The following is a 24,054-nucleotide window of genomic DNA, read 5'->3' on the forward strand; positions in this document are numbered from 1 at the left end:
GCTCTACCAAGAAGGTTATTAATAATAAGAAAATCAGATTCAGGTAAAGTAATGACTCAAATTTAAGGTTTATGGGGAGGGAGGGAGGGAGAGAGAGAGAGACAGAGAGAGAGAGAGAGAGAGAGAGAGAGAGAGAGAGAGAGAGAGAGAGAGAGAATATGAAAGTGCTGGGATTACATCTGTGTGCCACCAGCTGGCCTTTGTTTTAATTGCTTCTTTGTATACAGTCCCTTCCCTTCAGATTCAGTAAGCAACTCAAGGCAGAAGGAGCTGCGGAGAAAAGGACAAAGTTCAGGTTAGGAGCGTAAGGCCGGTCGGTCCTATCTGAGCTTTTTACAACAGTTCCTTCTGTGAACCACCAGCGGCACACGGGAGAAAGGTATTTCTAGCTCTCGCCTTTACCTGGTTTTGCCATCTCTGATGAAAAGAGGAATAAGACCGGAAGTCCATGCTATTGCCTCGCCGGCCTTAGTGTCCTTTCTCACATCTCCATTAACCACTGGCTAATCCAGGAGCAAGGGAGCTCTAAGGCTTTGTTAATCTTTTCCCAGGACGGCCCAGGCTCTGACGTGTTATAATTGACGCATGGAAACGGGGTTCTAGACAAGGGCTTCCTCCAAGGGTTTTCTCAGCTCAGGAGTTCTAGAAAATGGAGAAGTTGGGGCCATAAAACCCTAGTCCAGAATGTTGGGAGACTTCTAGGACGGGAAGCTAGGGGCTTTCTGGAAGTGTTTATTCTGACTTCACCCAGTGCCACTCAACCCACACCTTCTGCGGGTGGCTCGGGAATGGGGCGGGGGGCAGGGCCTTGAACAAGGACGGAGAGGGAGCTGCGTGGTGGGTTCTCGGTGGGTTGAGGTCTGCAGATGACCGTTTTGATACTTTGGCTCAGTTCTGTCTTTGGGCAACTCTGGGCCGCCGTGCGTCCTCTGGGCTCTGACTCGCCTACTCCTGAACCAGAGAGAACCAGACGGCGCCTGGGTTGCAGAGGGCTCCAGGAACCCTGAGGTCCGGCTCCTGGCTCGAGCCTTCCGGGCAGCGGCCACGTGGCCTTGTCCTGGCGGGGGGCTCACCTCCCCCTGCTAGCCTGGTGACTCAGGCCGCAGCTGTTCCCGCGTCACATGAGAGAGGGAAGGAGGGAGGGAGGAAGGCGGCCACCCTGCGGGGGAGGGGGGCAGCCGGAGCCGGGGCGGGGCCGTGCAGCAGGCGGGGCGCGGGCAGGGGGCACGGGAGACGGCGGCTGAGCCGCGGCAGGAGAGTACTGAGAAGCGTCGGGGAGCGCAGGTGAGGCCCGGGCTGACGTGGGCCCGGGGACCCGGGGGACGCCCGTGGGGGCAACTTTGCCTCGAAGTTCGCGGGGCGCCATCCGCGCCGCACCCGAGGGGAGGCTCGCGCCCGGGGGCTGGCGAGGGTCCCGGGTCGCGGCCTGTCGGGATCGGGATTCGGCGCTGTGCAGCGGCGGGCGGAGATCTACCTGGAGTCCGGCCGCGCCCTCCGTGCGTCCCGGGATCCCGAGGCCCCGCTGCGTGGCGCGCCCCAGTCCGGCCGGGGAGCGGGGAGGGCTGGGAGACGTGGATCTGACCGCGGGTTTCTGGGTGGGAGGGCAGCGATGGGGGCCGCGCAGGGAAGGCTGCGAAGGCCGGCGGGGAGCTGCGGATGTGGCGGCCCCTCGGCCTGCTCTACCTGCTCTAATCCTTGGCGTTCTCCGCGGCCCCAGGCCCAACAGCCATGGCGGTGGAAGGAGGAATGAAGTGTGTCAAGTTTTTGCTCTACGTTCTCCTGCTGGCCTTCTGCGTGAGTAGTGCGGGGAGAGCGTCGGGGCGTCCGGGCGGGGTGCGGCGCGCGGGGAGGGTGGGGGAGTCTTGGGGCGGGAGCCGTGAAGGGTGATGGACCCAGAGATGAAGGCAGCTGGAGGCCAGATGTGGAAAGAAAGCCCGGGGAAAAGGGCCAAAGGCAGAACGTGTCCGCGCTACCCCCCTTCCCCATCCCCCACGCGCGGCTTTCCGGGACCTCTGAAGAAAGTTTGGACCGAGAATTGACATCCTAGACAGGGAGCATCCCCAACCAACCCCCTCCTGGTCCTTCCTGTCTGGTGACCCAACCATTGGTGATACGGGGTGGTGGGGCAACCTGCCAACGGTCTGATGGTATCGCCAAGGGGCTGCCTCCACTCCTCACACTGTTGATTCCTCTCCATTCTCTTAGCCCTCTCATTTACTTGGGGGAAGGAAAGGCTCTGCCGTCCTTCATTTGCTCCTCCCTGTGTGTTCTGAAAGGGGCCACTCTTACCCCCTCCTCCTCCCTGGCCTAGCTGTCCCTAGGACCTGAGTCACTGGAGTGAGGGGGTAGTTCTGGGAGAGACTCTAGCTGGGAGTCCACAGATAGTAACGCATATCCTGTGCTGAAGCGCTGTTTAAAGGCAGGCATGACACCTCCCGGTTCCCTTCTCCTTGTGTGCCTTAAACAACTTCCCAGCCTTCATTGTGGGGCAAGGATGGGCAGACCTTGTCTACAGCCAGTGTTTCCTGGAGGTGTAGGAATCTGTCTTCTGGGTGGGGGGTCGGGTGTGAGGGCTACTGGACTGAGGATCTGACCTAACCCTCGCCTTTTCCCTCAGGCCTGTGCAGTGGGATTGATCGCCATTGGTGTAGCAGTTCAGGTTGTCTTGAAGCAGGCCATTACCCATGAGACTACTGCTGGCTCGCTGTTGCCTGTGGTCATCATTGCAGTGGGTGCCTTCCTCTTCCTGGTGGCCTTTGTGGGCTGCTGTGGGGCCTGCAAGGAGAACTACTGTCTCATGATTACAGTGAGTGGGGTGTGGGAGCTCTTGGGGGCTACCGGAAGGCTTTTCTGTGGTGAAGGTGGGTGGATGGAGAACACCAGGAAAGTCTCAGTAATTGACTGGGTCAGAGCAAGCCCTTTAAATCCAGACTTCAAACCCAACTCCTGTCCTCCCACAGTTTGCCATCTTCCTGTCTCTTATCATGCTTGTGGAGGTGGCTGTGGCCATTGCTGGCTATGTGTTTAGAGACCAGGTAAGCAGGGAACTGGGGGGGACCCATCTCAGGTTGCTCTGGGAATCTGGGGCCTGAAGTCTGTTCTCTACAACACCCACTTCTCTGCTCTTAGGTGAAGTCAGAGTTTAATAAAAGCTTCCAGCAGCAGATGCAGAATTACCTTAAAGACAACAAAACAGCCACTATTTTGGACAAATTGCAGAAAGAAGTGAGTGGGATGGCCGGGAAGAGGGTTAGCCGGGATAGAAGATTCTCAGCTCTGAATTAAAGTGGAGGTTTCCCTCCCATCCCTCTTTCTAGAATAACTGCTGTGGAGCTTCTAACTACACAGACTGGGAAAACATCCCAGGCATGGCCAAGGACAGAGTCCCCGATTCTTGCTGCATCAACATAACTGTGGGCTGTGGGAATGATTTCAAGGAATCCACTATCCATACCCAGGTAGGGAGAAGGAGACAGGAGATGCTTACGGAATCAGAGTTGGGGGATGAGATCTGGGGATAGGGGTTGGGAGAAAGGGACAGGAGGAGGGAGGTAGAAGTTTCTGTTGGTATTCATGCCTGCCTCCTCTTCCCTTCAGGGCTGCGTGGAGACTATAGCAATATGGCTAAGGAAGAATATACTGCTGGTGGCTGCAGCGGCCCTGGGCATTGCTTTTGTGGAGGTGAAGAATGCTGTGGGTTAGGCGGGGGTGTGGGGGGGAGTCTGAATCAGCCCAGGCACCTGGGGAGCAAGAGGCACCAGCCTGGGAACAGTGGCTGTTGGATGGGTTTGGGGAAGCTTGCCCTGCCTCCTCTCCACCCTCATTTCCATCTTTCCTTTCAGGTCTTGGGAATTATCTTCTCCTGCTGTCTGGTGAAGAGTATTCGAAGTGGCTATGAAGTAATGTAGGGGTGGGGGGCGTTTGGTCTTTTCATGGAGTGGATTCTCCAGGTTTTTTCAATTAAACGGATTATTTTTTCAGACCTAAAAAAAGGAGATGGTCTCAGTTTATCTTAGAGTGATGGATGGCCCCTTCCTTTTCCTTTTCCCTGTCCCTGCCCTGAAAATAGGCAGGCATATTTAGGGGCATTTGGGGAAAGGTGTATTTTCTTGAGGGTGTTGGTTAGGCTGGCAGTGGAAGAGGTGGGGAATCCAGAGGAGGTTGTAGCTGAGTACTCTCCTCTGCCCATGGTTTTGTGCTGCCTGCTTAGCCTTCAAACATTGTTGCCGCAGCATCCTTGAGGCCGTCTCCTGCATAAGTCAAAGGGAGTTTCCACAGAGGTCCTACGCAGTAGAGCCTGGACATGTCTATTTTGGACAACTTTTTGGCTTTCTGATGCTTTGAGGGCCAGCAAACTCCTCCCTCAACCCTCAAGGAGAATGTTTAAGAATGTTGCCGCCAGTGTGGCAGTGTCCCTGAGTTTAAGTATTTCCTTCTTTCACGGAAGCCACCCAATTTGGCTATGATCACTTTTCATCACTTTCCCTTCTATCCCCAGGAAAACTAGACAATGCTGTGCCAGGCGCCAACAAGGAATTCTCATTTCTCTGCTGAGAAAAGCGCCCTCTGGTGGCCATCTCTCCATTTGCCGCACCAAAAAGCATCTGTAGGTGCGAGGTAGCTCCTTACACCACCCAGTGTACAATAGAAGTTTCGCAGGCACTAAAGAGGCAAGAGAGTTTGCTCTCTGGGCAGCTTAGGGATTTTAGATACTTAGATCTTGTCAGGCTCCCACAGGTACCTTCATTTCTGTACACCTGCTTTTTGATTTAAAGCAATACATATTTATTGAGAGCCTAATTGGTATCAGAAACCAGGCAGCACTGGGTAGACACAGAAATAGATGCCTTGCCTTTCAAAGTCAGCCTCTTGCTGTAAAGCTGGAATCAGGACACTGACTGGGCGGGCCGGGGAAGGATCCAGGTGAGCACAGCATCCACCACCTTGGCTGGAAGGTAGGAGGCAGGCAGCCAGAGCAGCTTGGCATCCCAGCCTGGGCTGTAGCGTGTTCGAGGGTGGCGAGCAGTCAGGGCATGCTCCAGGCAGCTGGTCACCTTCGTTAGGTCTGGGTCACAGATTAGGTTCATGATGCGGCGCTGCACTCGAAGATCTGTAGCTTGGAAGATGCTGTAGTTAGCATGCACGGTCTCACTGTCGCTCCTCCAACCCGTGCTAGATCCTTGGGCTGGTTGTCAGGTTCAGGAAGTGACAATACCCCATCTGCCTGCCCTTTTCTTCCCTATGAGGTCTGACCTTTCTGGCCTTCTCTTTTTCCCACCATGCTCCCAATATGGGCCCAGCTACTCACAAGTCTCGAGGAAGGCTTCCCCATAGCGGGCCTGTGTAGCTGGAGGTAGCCGGGTCCAACAAGCCTTCAGGGTGCTCTCCAGACTCTTCAGGTTGGTCACAGGGGTTCGAAAGAAGCCAGGCTCCACAATGGAGACTTGTACTCCGAACGGAGCCATGTCCCGCCTGGAGGGTGGGCAGAGAGGTTCCTGTGTCTTAACTCAGGTTTCCAGGAGTGTGGAATCTAAGATGGAAAGGTGTCACAGGTAGGGGACATGTGTCCTGACAGGAAAGGCTATTGCTGGTTGGCCTTGGATGGGAACACAGGAGTTTTTTTGTTTTTACTTCCTGGCGGTGAAGATAAAACCCAGGGCCTGTGTGTGGTAGGTAAGCAACTGAACCACATCAATATCAGCTCCCAGCCCAGGGCGAGGTATCCTTGGGCATGTTTTCCTTGCATTTTCTTTTTAAAGAAGATTTGTTGGTTATTTATATGTGTATGGCTGTATGAGTTCCCATGTACCATGTGTGCAGGAGCCATCATTGGTCAGAAGTCATTACTGGAGTTAAAGGCTATTGTGAGCCACCTTGTAGGTGTTGGAAACTAAACCTGGGCCCTCTGCAAGAGCAGTTATCATTTATCCTGAGTCATCTCTCTGGACCCTTGTTTTTGTTTTTTTTGAGACAGGGTCTCATGTAGCCCAGGCTAGCTCTGAGCTAAGTAGCCAAGGATAACCTTGAACTCTTGGTAACCTTGAACTCTTCTGTCTCTACCTCCCATGTGTTGAGATAACATGTGTGTATCATCATGTTAGTCTCCTGTTTCTCTCTCTTCTCCCTGAGACAGGGTTTCTCTGCATAGCCCTGGCTGTCCTGGAATTCACTTTGTAGACCAAGCTGGCCTCAAACTCAAGAGACCTGTCTTCCTCTACCTCCCAGGTGCTGGGATTAAAGGCGTGTGCCACCATGCTTGGTTTCTCTATTTTGAAATTTTATTTTGTGAGACAGGGTTTCACTATGTAGTTGAGGCTAATCTTGAAATTCTCTTTTACTTAGAAAAATTGTATTTGCTTTATGTATGTGTGTGTGTGTGTGTGTGCCACTGGCTGTGTGTAGATGTCAGAGGTAACTTGGTTCTTTCCTACCAAGAATGTCCACCAAATTCAGGGTGTCAGGCTTACAAGCAAGTGCTCTTAAGTGCTTAGCCATTTTGTTGGTTCTCATGTAGCTATGTAGTAGAAGCTGGCCTTGAAGGGGGTAAAATACAGGTGTGTGACCACCACGCTTGGAGTGTATGCGTGAGACAATATCTTGTTGCTTGGAGTGTGTGAACGTGCACGTGTCTGTGTATGAGACAAGATCTTGTTATGTAGCCTAGGCTGGCCTCAACCCCCTGCTTCAGCTTCTGTAGTTTTGGGATTGCCGGTGGGTATCTCTCCTGTGTATTCTATTTTGTGATCTAGACTAGTGGCTAGTAAGCTTTTTGGGATGGTGGTGCATGGGATCAAGCCTGAGAACCTCATGCTGCTAAAGTAGCCCAGATTAACTTAGAACTCAGCATCCTTCTCCCTTACTTCTTCAGAAGGATTCCTGTAAATGTGTACAAGTGTGAGCGGGGTATGCGCATGTGCATGAAGGCCACAAGAGGGCATCTCATTGCTTGTGATAATGAGGGGTCCTCATTATTACACTGTGAGAAGTCTCCCTATCTACCCTGTCCCCTACTTTTTCTTTTCAAAAGATTTATTTTATGTGTGTAAGTACACTGTAGCTGTCTTCAGACACACCAGAAGGCATCAGACCCCATTACAGATGGTTGTGAGCCACCATGTGGTTGCCGGGATTTGAACTCAGGACTACTGGAAGAGCAGTTAACTGCTGAGCCACCTCTCCAGCTCCTACTTTTTTTTTTTTTTTTTTTTTGAGACAGTGTTTCTCTGTATATGGCTGTCCTGGAACTCACTTTGTAGACCAGGTTGGCCTCGAACTCAGAAATCTGCCTGCCTCTGCCTCCCAAGTGCTGGGATTAAAGACATGTGCCACCACACCTGGCTCCTACTTTTTTTTAATAGTAAATTTTGAGGTACTACAGGCCAGACAAAATGAATGTTTTTATTTTGAGATGGGGTTTCACCATGTAACCCCTGACTGGACCAGAATTTGCTATGAAACCAGATTTGCCTGGAACTCACAGAACTACTCCTGCCTCTGCCCCAAGTGCTGGGATTAAAGGTGTGTGCTACAATGCCTGGCAAAATTAATGTGCTTTTTTTTGTTATTGCTTTTGTGTTTTTGAGATAGGGTTTCTCTGTGTAACAGCTTTGGCTGTCCTGGAACTCACCATGTAGGCCAGGCTGGCCTTGAACTCATAGAGATCTGCCTGCCTCTGCCTCCAGAGTACTGTGATTAAAGGTCTGCGAATGTATTAATAAAACCATTTACATATGTTAGGAAACATTATTAGCCTGAGGGCAGCTGAGCCCATCTGGTTGGTAACTGCAGTTTGCCAGTTCTTGATCTAGAGTCCCATTCTATATCCCAGGAAACAAAAAACTGAGTGGAGTACTAGGAGTAAGGGATCTAGATTGGTATCAGCTGGTAGGTGACTTGGTGGGTGAAGTGGGTGTACATTCCACTGGCTGGGCTGGCTTGTGTAGAGATCCAAGTGTAAAGCTATGTCGCATGATTGTGAGTGGGAGACAGAGAGAGGGAAGGGGCCAAAGGAGACACTGAGACTATCTGTCTAGTAAGGTGATGAAGGCGAACTTCCTCACTAGCTGGGCTCTACTGGACTCACCTGGGCTTCTGCCCCAAATTCAGACTCTATGCTCCCACCATCCTCTTCAGCTCCTTTCTGTTCTCACCAGCTTTGAATATCACAGTTTAAAGTGTTATGCAAGCCCTCAGTGGAGGCATATGTCTGTGATCCCAGCACTCGGATAGTGAGTTTGAGGCCAGTCTAGGCTACATAGTGACCCCGTGTCTTATAAACCAGAAAAATGAGGGGCAGACCTGACCTGGGGGCATGTCTCAATGCTCCTCTTAAGTAGTCCTATAGTAGTATCATTTATATAGAATGGTTGAGAAAATGAGAAATAATTAGTTTTTCTACTATAAATGGTGATATGCAGGTCTGGCGAGGTGATTCCTAGAAGAAGGCCTCTTGCCATCAACCCATAACCTCAGGAGGGAACAGACTCCTGTAAGTTTACTTCAGCATGTATGCCACGGTACCCATGCATCCATAACAAACATGGATGTGTGGATGTGTAAATACCTGTCCAGGCTTTCCCTAACATCTAAGCACTGCTGGGTGCTTGCACACAGCTCACTTCACTCTGAACCCCCATAAGGCAAGTTTCACTTTGATTTAACAGATGTGGAAGAAAAACAAACAACAAAACCAAAACACCAGAGAAGTAACTAGTCGGGTGTGTGGTGGCTCAATCGGCTGAGGTAGGAGGATTGCTGAGTACTCCATCCAGGGCAGCCTGGACTACAGAGTGTAACGCAGGATGGTGTCTGAGTTCCAGGCCAGTCGGCGTGACATAGTGAGACTTGCCTCAGAAACTATACACATGCATGTGCGCACACGCTCAGGTAAATTAGGGACACAGAGTTTGTGATAAAGCTTGGGGTTTCACCTACAGCCCCGTGTCTGCTCTTCCATGCCCCCTGTGTTGTTCCACTCCTGTCTTCCAACCTGTGTCAGCAACTGATGTGTCTGTCTGAGTATGGATCCCTGCCCCTCTCCAGGCTAGGTAGACCAGGAGCTGTGCACCCTCACCTCAGGCTGTCAGAGAAGGCCTCCAGGCCAAACTTGGAGACACAGTAGCCCCCACCATTGGCTGCTATGCGGCCCAAGACACTGGTGATGTTGACCACCCGACCCCTGGCCTGCTGTAGCAGGGGCAGCAGGGCAAGGGTGACCCCGATGGGCCCCAGTGTGTTCACACTCAGCACTCTCTGGAAATCATCCTGTGTTAGCCATGGTGTGGGCCCGATGATACCAGCTACGCCAGCGTTATTCACCAGACCAAAAAGCCCTGTGGGAAGATGACAGAGATGGGGAGGGCGTTTGGGGACAAATTGAACCCTGTTCTTCTCTCACAGCCTCGGTGAGTCCTGGGACTGCTGTACAGATCAGGTTTCTGGGGGCTCCACTACACGTACCAGTTTCTCCAACACGTGTCTTCACCCATTTGGCAACTTGCTGGACATTCTGGGGATCAGTGATATCCAGCAGTGTTGTGTGGAGGCGGGAGGAGGCCATCTGCTGCAGGTCTTCTGCCCCAGAGGGGGTCAGGCAGCCGGCCAGGACTTGGAAGCCCTTCTGGTCAAGTTGCAGTGCCAGAAGGCGCCCAAAGCCAGAGTCACAGCCAGTGATGAAGATGAAAGCATCGCTGGCCGGCAGGCTCTGCCGGTCTCTGAGCAACCACAGCACTGCCCACAGCAAGGCACCCAGAAGCAGAGGCAGCCACATGATGGGATGAGATGCCCTGCTGAGGGCAGCCCAGGCCGGGCAGGAAAACTTGTCATTTCCTCTACCCCTTTAGCCTTGGCCCCTAACATTTACTTAGCTGGAAATGTCTGGTCTAAGCAGATGAACCGAGAGACTATATGCTTGGCAGAGGATTGGCAAGCTATGGCTTATTGTGTGAAACAGATGTGGGCAAGCACTTTCTTTGTAGCTAATGAAATAAACCCGAGCTGGTCCTGTGGGCAGACCTATTCCTGCGTGAGAGCAGAGGGGCCTGAATTACCATTCTCCTACGAAACCAGGAACATCAAAACTCTCTAAATGTATCCTTGTCTTGCTTTTGGAACCAAGAACCCTCCATTTCCATCCTGGTAGCCTCAAAATTACTGTGTGAGGCGGGACATCTTCAATCTATCTTGGAACCTGTTTTTTCATTTAGTAAACTGGGCTACAACACCCACCAGACCCATCTCCGTGTTGTGGAGATCAAGGGGATGGCATGTGAAGGCAATTTTTGAAGCCTAAAGGCCGAACCACCACTATATGCCATCCTTAGCCAGTCTTTTTTATAGCATCCCCATTCCCACCACTTACCTCTGGGGAAAGCTGGCAGGCAACACAATTTGTTAAGCTGCAGCTTTTTCGTCCGCTTGAGAGACTTTGCTCCTAGACTTCCCAGGCTCCCACACTACCTACAGCTAAGGCCAAAGTCTGGAGTGGGCGGACTCTCGCTGTGGACCAGGAGTATTAAGCGGCTCTATGTTTGCAGGAGGAGGGCAGCGATGAGGAGGAGGAGCTGAGAGGCTGAGGCCTGCCTGGCAGAAGTTAGGTTTTGGCTGAGGGCGGCCCCACCCCCACCCCCAGGCTGCCTTTCTCAGCCTGGGCTCCTGACCATCTATGCCATTGTCTCCTAGGAGGTGGGAACTACGAGGGATGGCAGCTGCCCCTCTCTGTGGGTGTCCCTGGATCTGTCGGTTTTTTTTTTTTCTTCCTTCTCAGCCCTAGAGTGCCCCCCAAGAATTAATCTCCAGCCTGGCCCAGCCTCATGACACTGCTTAGCTCAGCCTGGAAGAGCACATGAGCGAGGCCAAGAGCCAAAGCTGAGGACTCACTAGTTCTGCTTCTGCTCCCTGCCTTAATTCTGCTCTGCGGGAAACTGAAATCTGGAAGTAGAAAGTTTCAAGCAGAGGCCATTCACCGCTGGGCAGGCCTGGGGGATCTTACTTTCTGCTCACCCAAAGGTATCTGAACTAGGCTAAAGGAAGAGTAGGGGTACCCTCCACCAAAGGCACTTGCCCCACAGGGAAACCACCTCTGAATTCCCACTGCCTTAACAGGGCACTAGTGACTCCTTCAAACACACCACACAGAATGGAAGCTTGTGTTTTTATTCATGGCTCACCAGTCTCCCTCCTGTCCAGGAGGGTGAAGTAAGAAGGGTGGGTTTTAGTCTAGGATGGTGCAGACTGCAGCTGCCCTTTGTAGACGTATTCCAGCGCGGTCGCAATGGTGCGCATGTCCAGCTCGATGCTCCGAGCCCAGTTCTCCACATCCCCAATTTCCTGGGAAAGGGGAGAAAAGATTGAGGCCAGCTGGGGTGGCTTACTCAGACCCATCAACTGCTTTTCTGTCTGTCTCGCCTTCCTTTTGAGATGAATTACTGCAGTGTTGCTCAGGTTGGCTTCAATTCCTGGGCTTAAGCTATCTCCTGCATCAGCGTCCAGACGAGCTGGTAGTACCATACTCAGGGTTTTCTGAGAACTTTTATTTTGTAGTGCTGGGGATTCAACCAGACATGTACTAGGGCCCTAAACATGTCACCGAGCTATATCCCGAGATCCTGCCCTTTTTCTTCCTAGCTTTTCTGATACTATAGCCATAGAAAGAGTATCTGGGACCATCCCCACTTCCTCATTAACCCTAGGTCTGGGATATTTATGAGACTGGAGACAGCCAATGTTGGTTCAGTTAAAGGCAGTGATGTATTGAGTGAGGCGCCCACCTTAAGTGCCTGGTTGAAGTTCTCCACCATTCCAATCCATTGGCCTGTCTGCTTGGCAAACTGGGCAGCCTGGACCTGTAGGGTCTTCACCTCATGGTCCAGCTTTCTCTGGTTCATGTAGGCCTGGGCCACACTAAGGATTGGAGGAGGGGTTATGTCAGCTTATCCAACTCATATGGGGTGGTTTTCAGGGGGAAACAGCCTATAACAGCCGTGGGAGATCAGCCAGAAGCCTTGGGACTCTGGCCTTTTCTGGATATGACCCAAATAAAGCAGGCTCCTTCCTCCAATCCCAGGGTTCCCAGGAAAGCCAAGTCGGGAGCTGACTAGTAGCATACCATTTCCTATCCTCTCAAGAAGTTTCTGCAGCTGAGCTGGGGCAGGGAAGGTTAACCTGGGGGGATATCCCTGAGGAAGAAGCTGGGAGGGAAAAGGGAGCGTGGGAAAATTCAGCAGCGGCAGGGACACATCTGGCTGTGATTTGAAGCCCAGTGAGCTCTGCAAGAAGTTGCAAAGGGGGGCTGGTGAGATGGCTCAGTGGGTAAGAGCACCCGACTGCTCTTCCGAAGGTCCAGAGTTCAAATCCCAGCAACCACATGGTGGCTCACAACCATCCGTAACGAGATCTGGCGCCCTCTTCTGGAGTGTCTGAAGACAGCTACAGTGTACTTACATATAATAAATAAATAAATCTTTAAAAAAAAAAAAAAAAAAAAAAACCCTAAATTAAAAAAAAAAAAAAGAAGTTGCAAAGGAAGTCAGGCCCCTCCCTGGATCTGGGGTGGGATGGGAGACCACACCCCCTCTTCAGGAATCCTAGGTCAAATGAGCCTACCCCAAGAGATTTTTTTGGCTCTTCCCAGGCCCCTTTTTGAGACAGGGTCTTATGTAGCCCAGGATGACCCCAAACTCACTATGTGGATGAAGCTGGCCTTGATCTAATCCTCTTGACTCTACAGTCCAAGAGCTGGGATCACAGGCCTATAGGCTTTCACCTTCAGACCCAACTCTCCCATCCACCCACACAGATGAGTGAACACCACCCCACCCACACAGCCCAATGCTGACACTTCTCAGCTCAGTCAAGGTGCTGGCTGTGGTAACTATCACTGCTAAGAGGTTAGCTCTCCATCCTCCACCAGTGTTTTTCACCTTCCCTTTTACATAACCAGTGTTCCCTCTCTTACTAGCAGATGACCTTTTCATTCCCTATTCCAAAGCTCTAGGTCAGTAAGGAGACTCCACATCCGGTGCCCTCACCCACTGGAATGTGTGGGGGCAGAGGAGGCAAAGGGCTGGGGGGGGGGGCTTCAAGAAAGTGGGCAGGGCACCTGACAAGGGTTGAGACAAACTAGGCCTTTGTTTTATTTTCTGGAGAATAGGAGCTGTGGGGAGCAACACAAAACCCTTTCTAATCAGGATTTGGCTTAGCTGCCCTCTAAGCTTCGAATGTGGGGTGGCGTCTAGCAAGTAAACAGAAAGAGAGAAGTCTGGCCAGCCTAACAGAAAGAGAGAAGTCTGGCCAGTCTCTGGAACACCAGAGAAGAGGAGGAGAGAGCTGTCTGGAGACAAAGGAGACCAGAGCCCCCAACCACAGTCATTTTTCCCCCTAATCTCCGTTCAAGATGAGTAATGGTTGGTGACCCCAACCCCTGCATGACTCCCTTGGATGAATCAGTGTCTGGATTTGCAACCAAGCCTGTCACTCGCCCTGGGCGGAAGGCATAGTATGTGCCTCCTTTCTTCCCATAGACTATCATATCACTATCTCTGCACTCTTATGAGTCACGAAGGGCCAGGGAATCTTTCCAAGTCTTTGGATACCACTGGTCTTCTCATTGAGGGCTGAGGTTGGGGGAAGGGTCTCTGGAGACCCAGAAGGAAAGGAAGAGACAGCCTGGTTTTGTCACAGCTCTTGGCTTAGGCTCTCCCTTACTTCTACCAGCTGTGTCATCCTGTTTCTGCCATTTGTTTCGCAGGCTTGCCAGAGAGTAGGAGGTGAGGAAGGAAAGAGGGTACGTGGTGGAAGAGGTTGTCCTTCCCTCCCACCCAAGTGACAGCTGGACGTAAAAGGGTTAGTCGAGTTGGCCAGATGGCATCAAGTCGTGCCAGGGAAGTTAGTGTGGGGAGGGGAATTCTGTTTTCCCAACCACTGCAGCTGTCGCCCCCATCAGCGTTAGAGAGTGAAAGCTGACTCAAGTCTCCACAAAGTTACATTAGGGGGAAGGGATAGATCAGAGGAGTTACTGGAGCACCGGGTCCTTCTGAAGGCTGGCCCAGACCCTGTGTAAGCAGGGTGGATGGAGGAAACCGGAGCTGAGGGAAGAGGTTCATACCCCACGTTGAGATGATCCACCAACGCTTCGGTCAGGCAGGTCGCTGCAGCGATAGCTTCTCTCCTCCTCTTCTCTGGGGAAGGGGAAAGGGATTGGAGCAGACTTTGTATTTGAAAGATGGTGCTAATGGGTCTTCATGCATTTATTACTGTTCTACAAACTGCCAACTAATGCCAGACCTCTAAAAAAGAACCTCTCATACACAAACAAAACCCCTTTATTTTGGAGGCAAAGAAACTGAGGCCCTGAGAACGGAATGGACACTCATCAGGTACGCCCAGGACTCTTCCCAGACATCCTTTCTCCACTACTTTGGGCAATGGATTGGCAACTCCAGGATTCCCAGTCTAGGCCTAGGGAAAGTCACGCTTCATTGCCTTAGCTGTGTGGCAGACTCACTGGAACCCAGCCAACTCACTGGGCAGTCCCCAATTCCTCCCACTTCCGGGGTGAGAAACTGGCTGGGCCAATTGGCAACGCGTGTTGCGAGCCAGGGGCGGGACTCAGGCGCCGCCTGGGCGGGATTGAGGGAGGTGGAGCAGGGACCCGAGTAGTGCCAAGGGGACCAGAGCTGGTTGGCAAGGGGACGGAGTTTCCAGAAGTGCCGCCCCCAATTCCCTGCCCGGCACTCGGGTCGCCCGCTAGCCGGCGCCCTCTCCTTGATCTGGGAGGTTACCCGAGGTCCATGCCTCCGGAAGAAGCTAGGTCGCGGCCGGGAGCTGCCGACCGACCGCACACTGAGCTCACCCTGCAGCTCCTTGCGTTCGTTCTGCTTGGCTTGGTGTTCTTTGAGCAGGCGGGACAGCATGGTCGAGTCTGGCTGGGTGTGGGCACGGCGGGCCCCTCCTTAAGGCTGCGGGAACTGGACTATGCCTTGGCTCACCCGGAAGGCGTCACGTGATTGCAGTATCACATGACGCAAGAGCCTCCCTCTGCTTTTGGCATCCGGTGGTTGGTATTGAGGAGCTAAAGAAGCGAAGTGGAGGGTTGGTTGCTTGGTGGGTGAGCTGTTCTCTAATGGGGCTCAGTTTCTGGAGTCAGGAACACTTTTCGCATTTAGTCATGCTGAAGAGTCAGTTTTCACATGCTCTGGCTGTCGGGTTTTGAGAGGATTGGTGTCCTGATGCTGTCCACTACACTTCTGTTACTAGGGTAGCAGAAGCTCTCTGAACTCATTGAAATTCTTCTCCTTCCCCCACCTTACCTCCTGGCAGTGCCGGCGGGTTCTCAGTGGATTCCCAGCTTCCTCTCCCTAGAAGAGAATGCTTTCTCTTATTTCCCAGCCCTCTTGCCTTCTCACCTCTCCACCTAGGTTCTCTCAGCTCCGGGTGATCACTGTAGAGCAGCATTTTAGGCACCTCAAGCAGCCTTCTAGGGAGCTTTGCTAATGTTGCGGGCAGTGAGTGGTGAATGCGCAGATCTATCTCTGTCCTTTTGTGGTCAGGGAATGCGAACCCATTTTAGTCGTGGCAGAAGCGTAAGTGCTACTGCCAAAGTGAAAGGTAAATTATACAGTGCCTCTCCGACTAAGGAGGAATGCTTCCAGGACTAATTCCAACTAGAAAAATTATAAACACCATCAATTTATTGCTGTTGTTTCTCTCTCTCTCTCTCTCTCTCTCTCTCTCTCTCTCTCTCTCTCTGTGTGTGTGTGTGTGTGTGTCCTAGGCTCCTTGTGCTTTTCATGGTGGCCAGGAATCCACCAGCGCTACAAGTAAGGGGTGCATTACAAGTGTGCAGACATACCATGTGGCCCACAACTTTGATCCTAGCAGGCCTGAGGTAGAAGCAGGAGGATGTCTGTGGATTTGAGGCCATCCTGGTCTACAGAACAAACTTTGGGGCAGCTAGAACCCCGCCGGGCGTGGTGGCGCACGCCTTTAATCCCAGCACTCGGGAGGCAGAGGCAGGCGGATTTCTGAGTTCGAGGCCAGCCTGGTCTACAGAGTGAGTTCCAGGACAGCCAGGGCTTCAAAGTTACACGTTGCAAAAAAAAAAAAAAAAAACACAACAATAAAAATAAATTTATATAAAAAAAGAGTAGAACCCCATTGAAGAGCTTGTAAATAATACTGTCATGTATGGTATACTGGTGCAAACCTGTCAGGGGACTGAGGTGGAAGAATGGGGAGTTCTAGATTAGCTTGGGCTATATAGCAAGCCCTGCCCCCTACTCCCAATTAAAAAGAAACTTGATCCCAGATTTATTAAATAGATTTTCTGAAGGATTGATCTATCTAATCTATCTATCTATCTATCTATCTATCTATCATCTCTGTATCAGGTGATTCCAGAGTGCTTCCAAAGCTGAGGGACGTGGGGCTAATTCATGTAGCTGACTTCAAACTCACCAGAAGAGGGAGTCAGATCTCATTACAGGTGGTTGTGAGCCACGATGTGGTTGCTGGGATTTGAACTCAGGACCTCCGGTAGAGCAGTCAGTGCCCTTACCCGCTGAGCCATCTCACCAGCCCGTATTAAAAGTTTTTAACTGCTGAGCCATCACTCCAAGTCCCTACAATAAAATTTTTAACTAGGGTGAATAAAATAAAAAAGGAGAAAAATTGAAAAAAATTAAGTAGGGACTGGACTGGGGTGTAGCTCAGAGGTGGAGTGCTTGCATTGCATGTTCAGAGGTCTGGGTCTAATCCCAACACTAGGCACACACAAAAGCCAAATAAAAATGTTGGTTAATGTGTATTTATAGAAACGCTTATATATGTATATTATAAGCATAATATACATACATACTATACATACATAATATACATATATAAGCATTTCTATAAATACATCCCTTCACTGGAATGTTACAGGAGGTGGCCCTTTCAGGTTTCATATCCCCTTTTACTAGGAGTCTTAGCTAGGGTCACTCTCATAGATTCCTGGAAGTTTCTATTGTCCTAAGTGTCTAGCTCTCCCAGAGATACCACCCTACTGATTCCAGTTCTCTCTTCCTCTGTCCTTCCCGCACTTGATCCTTCTCCACCCTCTCTTTCATCCTATTCTCTCCCTCCTTCTACCTCTGACGTCTGTTCTATTTCCCCTTCTCAGTGAGATCCAAGTATCTACCTGTAGGCCCTCCTTATTATTTAGCTTCTTTGGGTCTATGGATTATAGCATAACTATCCTGTACTTTATGGCTAATATCCACTTATAAGTGAGTATGTTTGTCTGTGTCTGAGGTTACCTCACTCAGGATGATCTTTTCTAGTTCCATCCATCTGCCAGCAAATTTCATGATGTCATTGTTTTTAATAGCTGAGTAATATTCCATTGTGTAAATGTACCACATTTTCTTTATCCTTTCTTTGATGGACATCTATGTAGTTTTCAGTTTTTCTGGCTATTATGAATAAAGCTGCTATGAACATAGCTGAACAAGTGTCCTTGTGGGATGGTGGAGCATCTTTTGGGTATATATGCCCAGGAGTGGTATAGCTGTGTCTTCAGTAGAACTATTCCCAGTTTCCTGAGAAACTGACAAATTGATTTCCAGAGTAGTTGTACAAGTTTGCACTCCTACCGGCAATGGAGGATTGTTTCCCTTGCTTCCCATCCTCTCCAGCATGATCTGCTTGAGTTTTCAATCTTCGCCATTCTCACCTCTGACACTATTAATGATATCTTGCTATACTTGCAGACAGGAGCCTATCATAACAGTCATCAGAGAGGCTTCACCCAGCAATTGATGGGAACAGATGCAGAGACCCACAGCCAAACAATAGGCAGAGCTCAGGGAGTCTTGTGGAAGAGAGGGATGAAGGATTGAAGGAGCCAGAGAGGTCAAAGACACCACAAGAAAACCTACAGAATCAACTGATCTGGGCCCACAAGGGCTCACAGAGACTGGACCACCAACCAGAGAGCATGCATGGGATGCGCTTAGGCCCCCTACACATATGTAACAGATGTGTAGCTTGGTCTTCATGTGGGACTCCTAACAGTAGGAGCAGGGCCTGTCTCTGACTACACTGCCTGCCTTTGGATTCTTTTTCCCTAACTGAGTTGCCTTGTTTAGCCTCAATCTGAAAAGACGTGCCTAGTCCTACTGCAACTTAATATACCAAGGTGGGTTGATATCCATGGGAGGCCTTCTTTGAGGAGAAAGGGAGGAGGGGAGTGAAGGGAAGCTGTGATTAGGATGTTAATTGATTAATTAACTAATTAATGGAAACAACAGCAGCAGCAACAGCAACAACGGGAATCCTGGCAGGGAAGGAGCTTTTGGGAAAGGGTGCTCTATAGAAGGGCTGATCAATAGAAGCAGGAAGAGTGAGAACATCACAGGGCTGCATGGCCCAAGCCTCCCCACCCCCTCTGGCTCTGGCTCTCCTTCTAACTGCAGTGAGCAAGCAAAACAGAGGCAGAATAGAAGATGCCTGCTGCTTTGCTCCCAAAGCTTAGGCACTGGAGAGAGGATTTGGGTTGGCAGGGGTGCCAGAACAGAGGCATGGATTAAGTGATATGGAAGGTCGGGGTTAACGAGAGGGGTTGATACTGGGAATTTCAGGAGTGACTCAGACAAAGTGTCAGGATCATCTTGTATTCCCCTCACCCTCCCTGGCACAACTTCCTGACATTTTCACAATAGACACTGCCAGGATTCTGCAGACGTCAGTCTCTGCCCTTCTTTCCCACATACTGGCTGTTCCTCCGCCCTAGAGCTGGGCAGTGGATGTCGGGTACTATATCCGAGAACCCCAGCTGATCTCTACAGGGTTATCTTTCAACTGGTTTTGGATAGGCCCTTATTATTTACTGTGTGACTCCAGTTTCTGCTGTAACTGAAGCTAACTAGCTTTACCCGACTTTGGTAAAAGTGGACACGAGATGCATGCATCTGCAGAGGATGACGCCCCTATTTGAAATTTCCCCTGTGTCTTCCTTTCGCTCTCCCCACTCTATCCTTCCTTCCCTCCTCTTCCCTCTCTCTCCATAACATGTATGCACATGCTTGGGTCTGAGTGTTTGTGAGGGTTCATGAGCCTGTACTTATGGAGGCTGGAAGTTGACACTGAGTGCCTTCTTCAGTGGTTCTCGACTTTGTTTACTGAGGAAGGGTCTTTTGCTGAACCCCAAGCTCACCAATTCTGGCTAGTCTAGCTATCCAGCTTGCCCCAGAGGCCCCAGTCTCCTTCTTGATTGCTGGGGTTACAGGAGTTTTCCATGCAGCACATTATCCTGGGCTACCTCTCTGGATAAATACCCTGAAGTTTTAAATTTGGTGGTATATTTCACACTTGAAATCCCAGTTCTTTGGAGACTAAGGCAAGATGCTTGCCACAAGTTCAAGGCCAGCATGGCTTACAGAAGGAGTTCTAGGTCATCTTGGGTTACAATGTGTGACCCTGGCTCCAAAAACAAAACCAAAACAAAGCAAATAAAACAAACAAACAAACAAAACCCACAACAACCAACCAATCAAAAACCTCCAAATCCCCCCAAGTAAACAAAGTAACAAAGGAAAAAAAAAAAAAAGAATTTGACATCTCATTCTGCTCATTTCTCTCTATGATTTTACACCTGGCTTATTTTCCCTTAGAATGCAGCTGTGTGTTCCTCTTTTCCCACTATCCCCTTGTTTCTTTGAGGTCTCTCTCAGAGTGACCTTATTGAACCAACTCCAAATGGAGTATGTAGGCCAAACCTTAGTGCTGGGAACTGCTCAGTGTTTAGTGGTTGGAGGGAGGACGAGGAGGGAGTGGAGAATGCTTGCACGCTTCACATACTGGGAAGTCTGGCTGGGCTTCAAGAGAGGGGGCCGTTGGCAGTGTGGTCAAATTCCAAATGTTGGCCTGAAGCCAGGACTCAAAAGAAAAGGGGCCCTTAAGATGGATCTAAATGGCTCCCTGTGGGAAATGACCCCTGGGCCCTCTCTCCAAGATGCAAGAGTTTCTCTTGGGTCCTCAAAGACCAGAATGGTCAAGCCATTTTCCTATGAACTTCACTCAATTACATTTATGTTCTTTCTCCCCCAGCCACTTCCACAGTCTGAGCTTTGGCCACAGTCAGAACTCAGAGGCTGTCAAAGGCCTCCAGTGCTGGAGAGGTGGGTGGAGTGAGTGAGAAAGTCCTCAAGATGTGTGCTAGGGAAAGGGTGACCCTTGACACACACTCCAAGCCATTGCTGCCAGAGCGGGTGGAGGGAGAAGTGGCTTGTGGAGTGGGTCTTCTGGAAGTTCTTGCTTAGAAGTTAGAGATAACAGGAAAAAGTGTGTTCTGGGGTGCTGGGGGAAAAAAAAAAGTGTTCCAGATGCAGGTGAAGAACGTATTCAGGGAATAGCGAAGGGACAGGAGAAAACGGCTTCTGTCTTCCCTAGGCATGGATATTTCTCAACGAAAATATTTTTTGAAATAATTTTAGACTGAGAGAAAATTTCAAAAGTAGTGCGCAAAGGCCTGGGGATTTTTTTTTGTTGTTGTTGTTTTTTGTTTTTTTCGAGACAGGGTTTCTCTGTGTAGCCCTGGCTGTCCTGGAACTCACTCTGTAGACCAGGCTGGCCTAGAACTCAGAAATCCACCTGCCTCTGCCTCCCGAGTGCTGGGATTAAAGGCGTGCGCCACCATGCCCAGCTGCCTGGGGATCTTTTGTTCAGTTTCCTGGAATGGTGGCGTTGTATGTAATGGCAGTGTGATTTCAGGACCAGGAAGCAACATGGGTACAAGAGCACTAACAACCTGCAAGCCTCATCCATTTTGAAAACATCACTTACATGTGTTTTCACTCATGATTGAAAGAGTGTGTGGTTTTGCCCCATGTATACATTTAACCACCACTAACCACCACCACCACCACCACCACCACCACCACCACCACCACCACCACCACCACCACCAAGCCTGCTACCCTGAAGGAGCTCCCTTGAGCCTTTCCATAATACTTGGATTCACCCCTCTGTCTTTATCTCCTGGAGAACACTATGCAGTTTAAAAAAAAATCTTTAAAAAAAAGATTTATCTATTTTATTTATTTGAGTACACTGTAGCTGTCTTGAGACACACCAGAAGAGGGCATCAGATTCCATTACAGATGGTTGTAAGCCACCATGTGGTTGCTGGGATTTGAAGTCAGGACCTCTGGAAGAGCAGTCAGTGCTCTTAACCACTGAGCCATCTCTCCAGCCCCCACTATATAGTTTTGTCATTTTGATAGTGTTATGTCAATGTTATAATGCAGTATTTTTGCTGATGTAGTGTTGGGAATCATAATCCATGACTTCGTGTATGCTAGGAAGATATTCTTCCATGAGCTACGCCCCAACCTTGAGCTCTTTTGGATTTGGTTGTGTAGTCCAGTCACACTGAAGATCTTGCCTATAAGGGTTTGGAGTGAAGGAGTGCAGCTTTGAATACAGCTTATTAATTTTACTAATTTCTAAACTCGACTCAAATGGAAGCTGTTTTCTGACCTGATGTTTGATGTGGTCCTTCCCTGACTCTCAGGGTTTCTCTAGTTTCTTCACGTCTGTTCACCTACAGTGTCACTCAGCACCGAAACATTTTGCTCTGGATCATCCCTTAGGGAAATATATTTGTCTTCATTACTAAGCTGGTTTAGTAGTCTTGTGTGTTCTTTCCCTCCCTTGCCCCACTATTTATAGCCAGGCTAATTTTGGGTGACCAATCTCTCTTATTTTCTGCTTCTTCCTCCTGTGGCGGGTGAGGTGACTTCTCAAATATTTGGGCAGAGGAGGTCAGAAGCAGATTCTTGGCATCTGATTTCAGCCTTGGATTTATGGGAAGCTGGTGGAGTGCAGACAGAGGCAAGCCAAGCTGCAGGTGGAGAAAGGAAGGCAGCTGGAGCTCTAAAGGCATTTTGACCTGAGTCAGAGGTCTGGGGAGGAGTCGTAAGTCCTGGGTTCCATCCCAGTTGTGCCCTTCTGTGTTCTCACATGATCTCCTTTCTGGAGCTCTGAGACACAAACACACTGGAGAGGGAATACTGGGGGACATTGAAGGTAGAATCCTGTTGCCTGTCTTATATAACCATCTCTTTTATAGCACCCGTTTAGAGGCATGCTACATCCCTGCAGAGCATTACAAAAATGGCCAAACTACCATAGGCATTTTAACTGTCCTGGGGGCAAAGATTGTCCTATGATCAGAGTAAGAGCCAAAGAATAATCCTTCACAGAGAAAAGAGATAAGGGGACACAGCAGAAGCAGCTTTTAAGAAAGGGAAGGAGAGAGATCACAAGAATATGGGATATTTGGAGGGTAGAGACACTGAGACATAGTCTGAGAAAGATCTCTAGAGTGACATGCTCAAGGTGTGTGTGTGTAAAAATAGAACTTCAGGCAAAGCAGTCAGAGAGGGGTGCATGCAAGACCAATGCCTAGTAAGAAAGAGAAGCCAGTGGGGCTGTAGAGATGGCTCAGAGGTTAAGAGCACTGACTGCTTTTCCAGAGGTCCTGAGTTCAATTCCTAGCAACCACATGGTGGTTCAAAACCATCTGTAATGGGATCTGATGCCCTCTTCTGGTGTGTCTGAAGACAGCTACAGTGTACTCAGACATAAAACAAATAAATAATTCCTGAGGGGGGGGGGGAGAAAGAGAAGCTAGAAGGCAAAGTGGAAGGCGGTGAGGCTACTATTTTGCCAAATTATTCTCCATCTCTTCTCTTGGCCTCATTTCTTGATTAGAGTTATAAATAGCAAAGAGATGGGAAAAAATGTCCCTCCCTTTGCTTCTACACCACAGTGGGGGAAGGGAAGTGAAGTTGGGTAGGCCCTTGGGTCTCTGTGGAGAACTCTTTATTTTATTTTATTTATTTTATTTTTTTGAGGCAGGATCTGGGTATTGGAGATCATCCAACTCCTATCTGAAGTAGCCCAAAACTCTGCATTCCCCTTTCTGTTGATTCATTCAGAGACCAATTCACTATGTAGCTTTGTAGGCTGGGCTGACTTCAGCCTTGTTCACTGCTGAGATTGCAGGTCTGGGTCTTCAAGCCTGGCTTCCCATCCCCTCTTAGGTTTTGAGACAGAGCTGCACTCTGTAGCTCTGACTGGCCTGGAACTCTCCCTGTGGACCAAGTTGCTTTCGAGATGACAGAGATCTTCCTGGCTCTGCCTATTGAGTGCTGGGAATATAAGCGCGTCCTACCACACCCAGCTTGCCATCCTTTTTTGTTGCGTTGGAAATGACCAGTCCCTGGAAGGACCTGATAGCAGGTCCTTTCTATATCTTTGTCTCTTAGGTCCAGTGTCTTTCATTTTTGCCCCCCTTTTAGCTCTCTCTTCCCTCTCCACAGTTTAATTTGCATTTCTTATTTTACTCTTTTTCTTTTTCCTTCACTGCAGACTTTGAGCTAACTCTTGACCTTCCTTCTGTTCTTCATTCCCTTCTTTCCATTTGCTCCAGTCTCCACACCGGCTGAGTGTTTTCTGTCTGTGCCTTTACTTCTTTCTGGTCCTCTGAATGCTGACGTTGTGACTTGCTAATACTGCCTTCGTTATTTGTGGGCTGTATGGCATGAGGAGCGGTTTGATTCTTACAGCCTACGAGGTGCGCTGTGAGACTCCAGGGGAGGCGAAGTCAGTAAAGGACCACTCCAGATCAGGGCCCAGGAACTTTCCGGTCCTCTGTTTTTATCAGCATATTTGTCTTCTCAGCCTCATCTCAATTCTCTGTGATTCTTCTTTTTACTGTACTCTTTCTCTCCGCATTTCTGGGCTCAACCTCCACTTTTTTTGGGGAAGGGTGAGTGAAGGAATGAGGGTGGGTGAAGGAATGAGTGCACAGTGCAAAGGTGGGGCGGCAGGGCGCAAGGCAATGGGTGCGGCGGGTGCTAGACCTGAGCCGCGGGTCTGGGCATCCCCGGACCCTGGGTCTTGCGCCTGAGAGTCTATCCGCTGCTGGGGGCAGGGGGCGGGAAGGGGCGGGGTCTGGGGCGGTGTCCCAGAGAGGAGGCGGAGCCGGAGCCGGTGCTCCCAAGGCGTGCA

General features: G+C 50.1%; 3 protein-coding genes across 7 annotated transcripts; 1 reads left to right on the plus strand and 2 right to left on the minus strand.

Annotated features, from left to right (window-relative positions):
* The first annotated feature begins 250 nt into the window (after positions 1-250).
* Cd63 (CD63 molecule) lies at positions 251-3,995 on the plus strand. Of its 3 annotated transcripts, none has more exons than XM_029482284.1 (8): positions 251-379; positions 1,718-1,794; positions 2,618-2,806; positions 2,961-3,035; positions 3,130-3,225; positions 3,318-3,458; positions 3,598-3,681; positions 3,843-3,995. In XM_029482284.1, the coding sequence occupies exons 2-8, from the start codon at positions 1,729-1,731 to the stop codon at positions 3,906-3,908; spliced, it is 717 nt and encodes a 238-aa protein (XP_029338144.1). In that variant the 5' UTR covers positions 251-379; positions 1,718-1,728; the 3' UTR covers positions 3,909-3,995. The 3 variants fall into 3 exon arrangements, with proteins under 3 accessions (XP_029338144.1, XP_029338145.1, XP_021030049.1); XM_029482285.1 differs by lacking the exon at positions 251-379 and adding an exon at positions 676-848; XM_021174390.2 differs by lacking the exon at positions 251-379 and adding an exon at positions 1,192-1,284.
* Positions 3,996-4,761: 766 nt separating this feature from the next.
* On the minus strand, positions 4,762-10,519 carry Rdh5 (retinol dehydrogenase 5). Of its 3 annotated transcripts, none has more exons than XM_021174659.2 (5): positions 10,361-10,519; positions 9,460-9,785; positions 9,074-9,332; positions 5,309-5,472; positions 4,762-5,116 (listed from the first exon to the last, which is right to left on the minus strand). In XM_021174659.2, the coding sequence occupies exons 2-5, from the start codon at positions 9,767-9,769 to the stop codon at positions 4,887-4,889; spliced, it is 963 nt and encodes a 320-aa protein (XP_021030318.1). In that variant the 5' UTR covers positions 9,770-9,785; positions 10,361-10,519; the 3' UTR covers positions 4,762-4,886. The 3 variants fall into 3 exon arrangements, with proteins under 3 accessions (XP_021030318.1, XP_021030317.1, XP_021030319.1); XM_021174658.2 differs by having other exon boundaries at positions 9,460-9,788; positions 10,361-10,518; XM_021174660.2 differs by having other exon boundaries at positions 4,762-5,110; positions 9,460-9,788; positions 10,361-10,512.
* Positions 10,520-11,133: 614 nt separating this feature from the next.
* Bloc1s1 (biogenesis of lysosomal organelles complex 1 subunit 1) lies at positions 11,134-15,013 on the minus strand. Its single transcript, XM_021174707.2, has 4 exons — positions 14,852-15,013; positions 14,105-14,177; positions 11,769-11,901; positions 11,134-11,328 (listed from the first exon to the last, which is right to left on the minus strand). The coding sequence occupies exons 1-4, from the start codon at positions 14,910-14,912 to the stop codon at positions 11,218-11,220; spliced, it is 378 nt and encodes a 125-aa protein (XP_021030366.1). The 5' UTR covers positions 14,913-15,013; the 3' UTR covers positions 11,134-11,217.
* Positions 15,014-24,054: the final 9,041 nt, after the last annotated feature.

This window comes from Mus caroli, chromosome 10 (genome assembly GCF_900094665.2).
Source record: "Mus caroli chromosome 10, CAROLI_EIJ_v1.1, whole genome shotgun sequence".
Taxonomy (NCBI): Eukaryota; Metazoa; Chordata; class Mammalia; order Rodentia; family Muridae; genus Mus; species Mus caroli.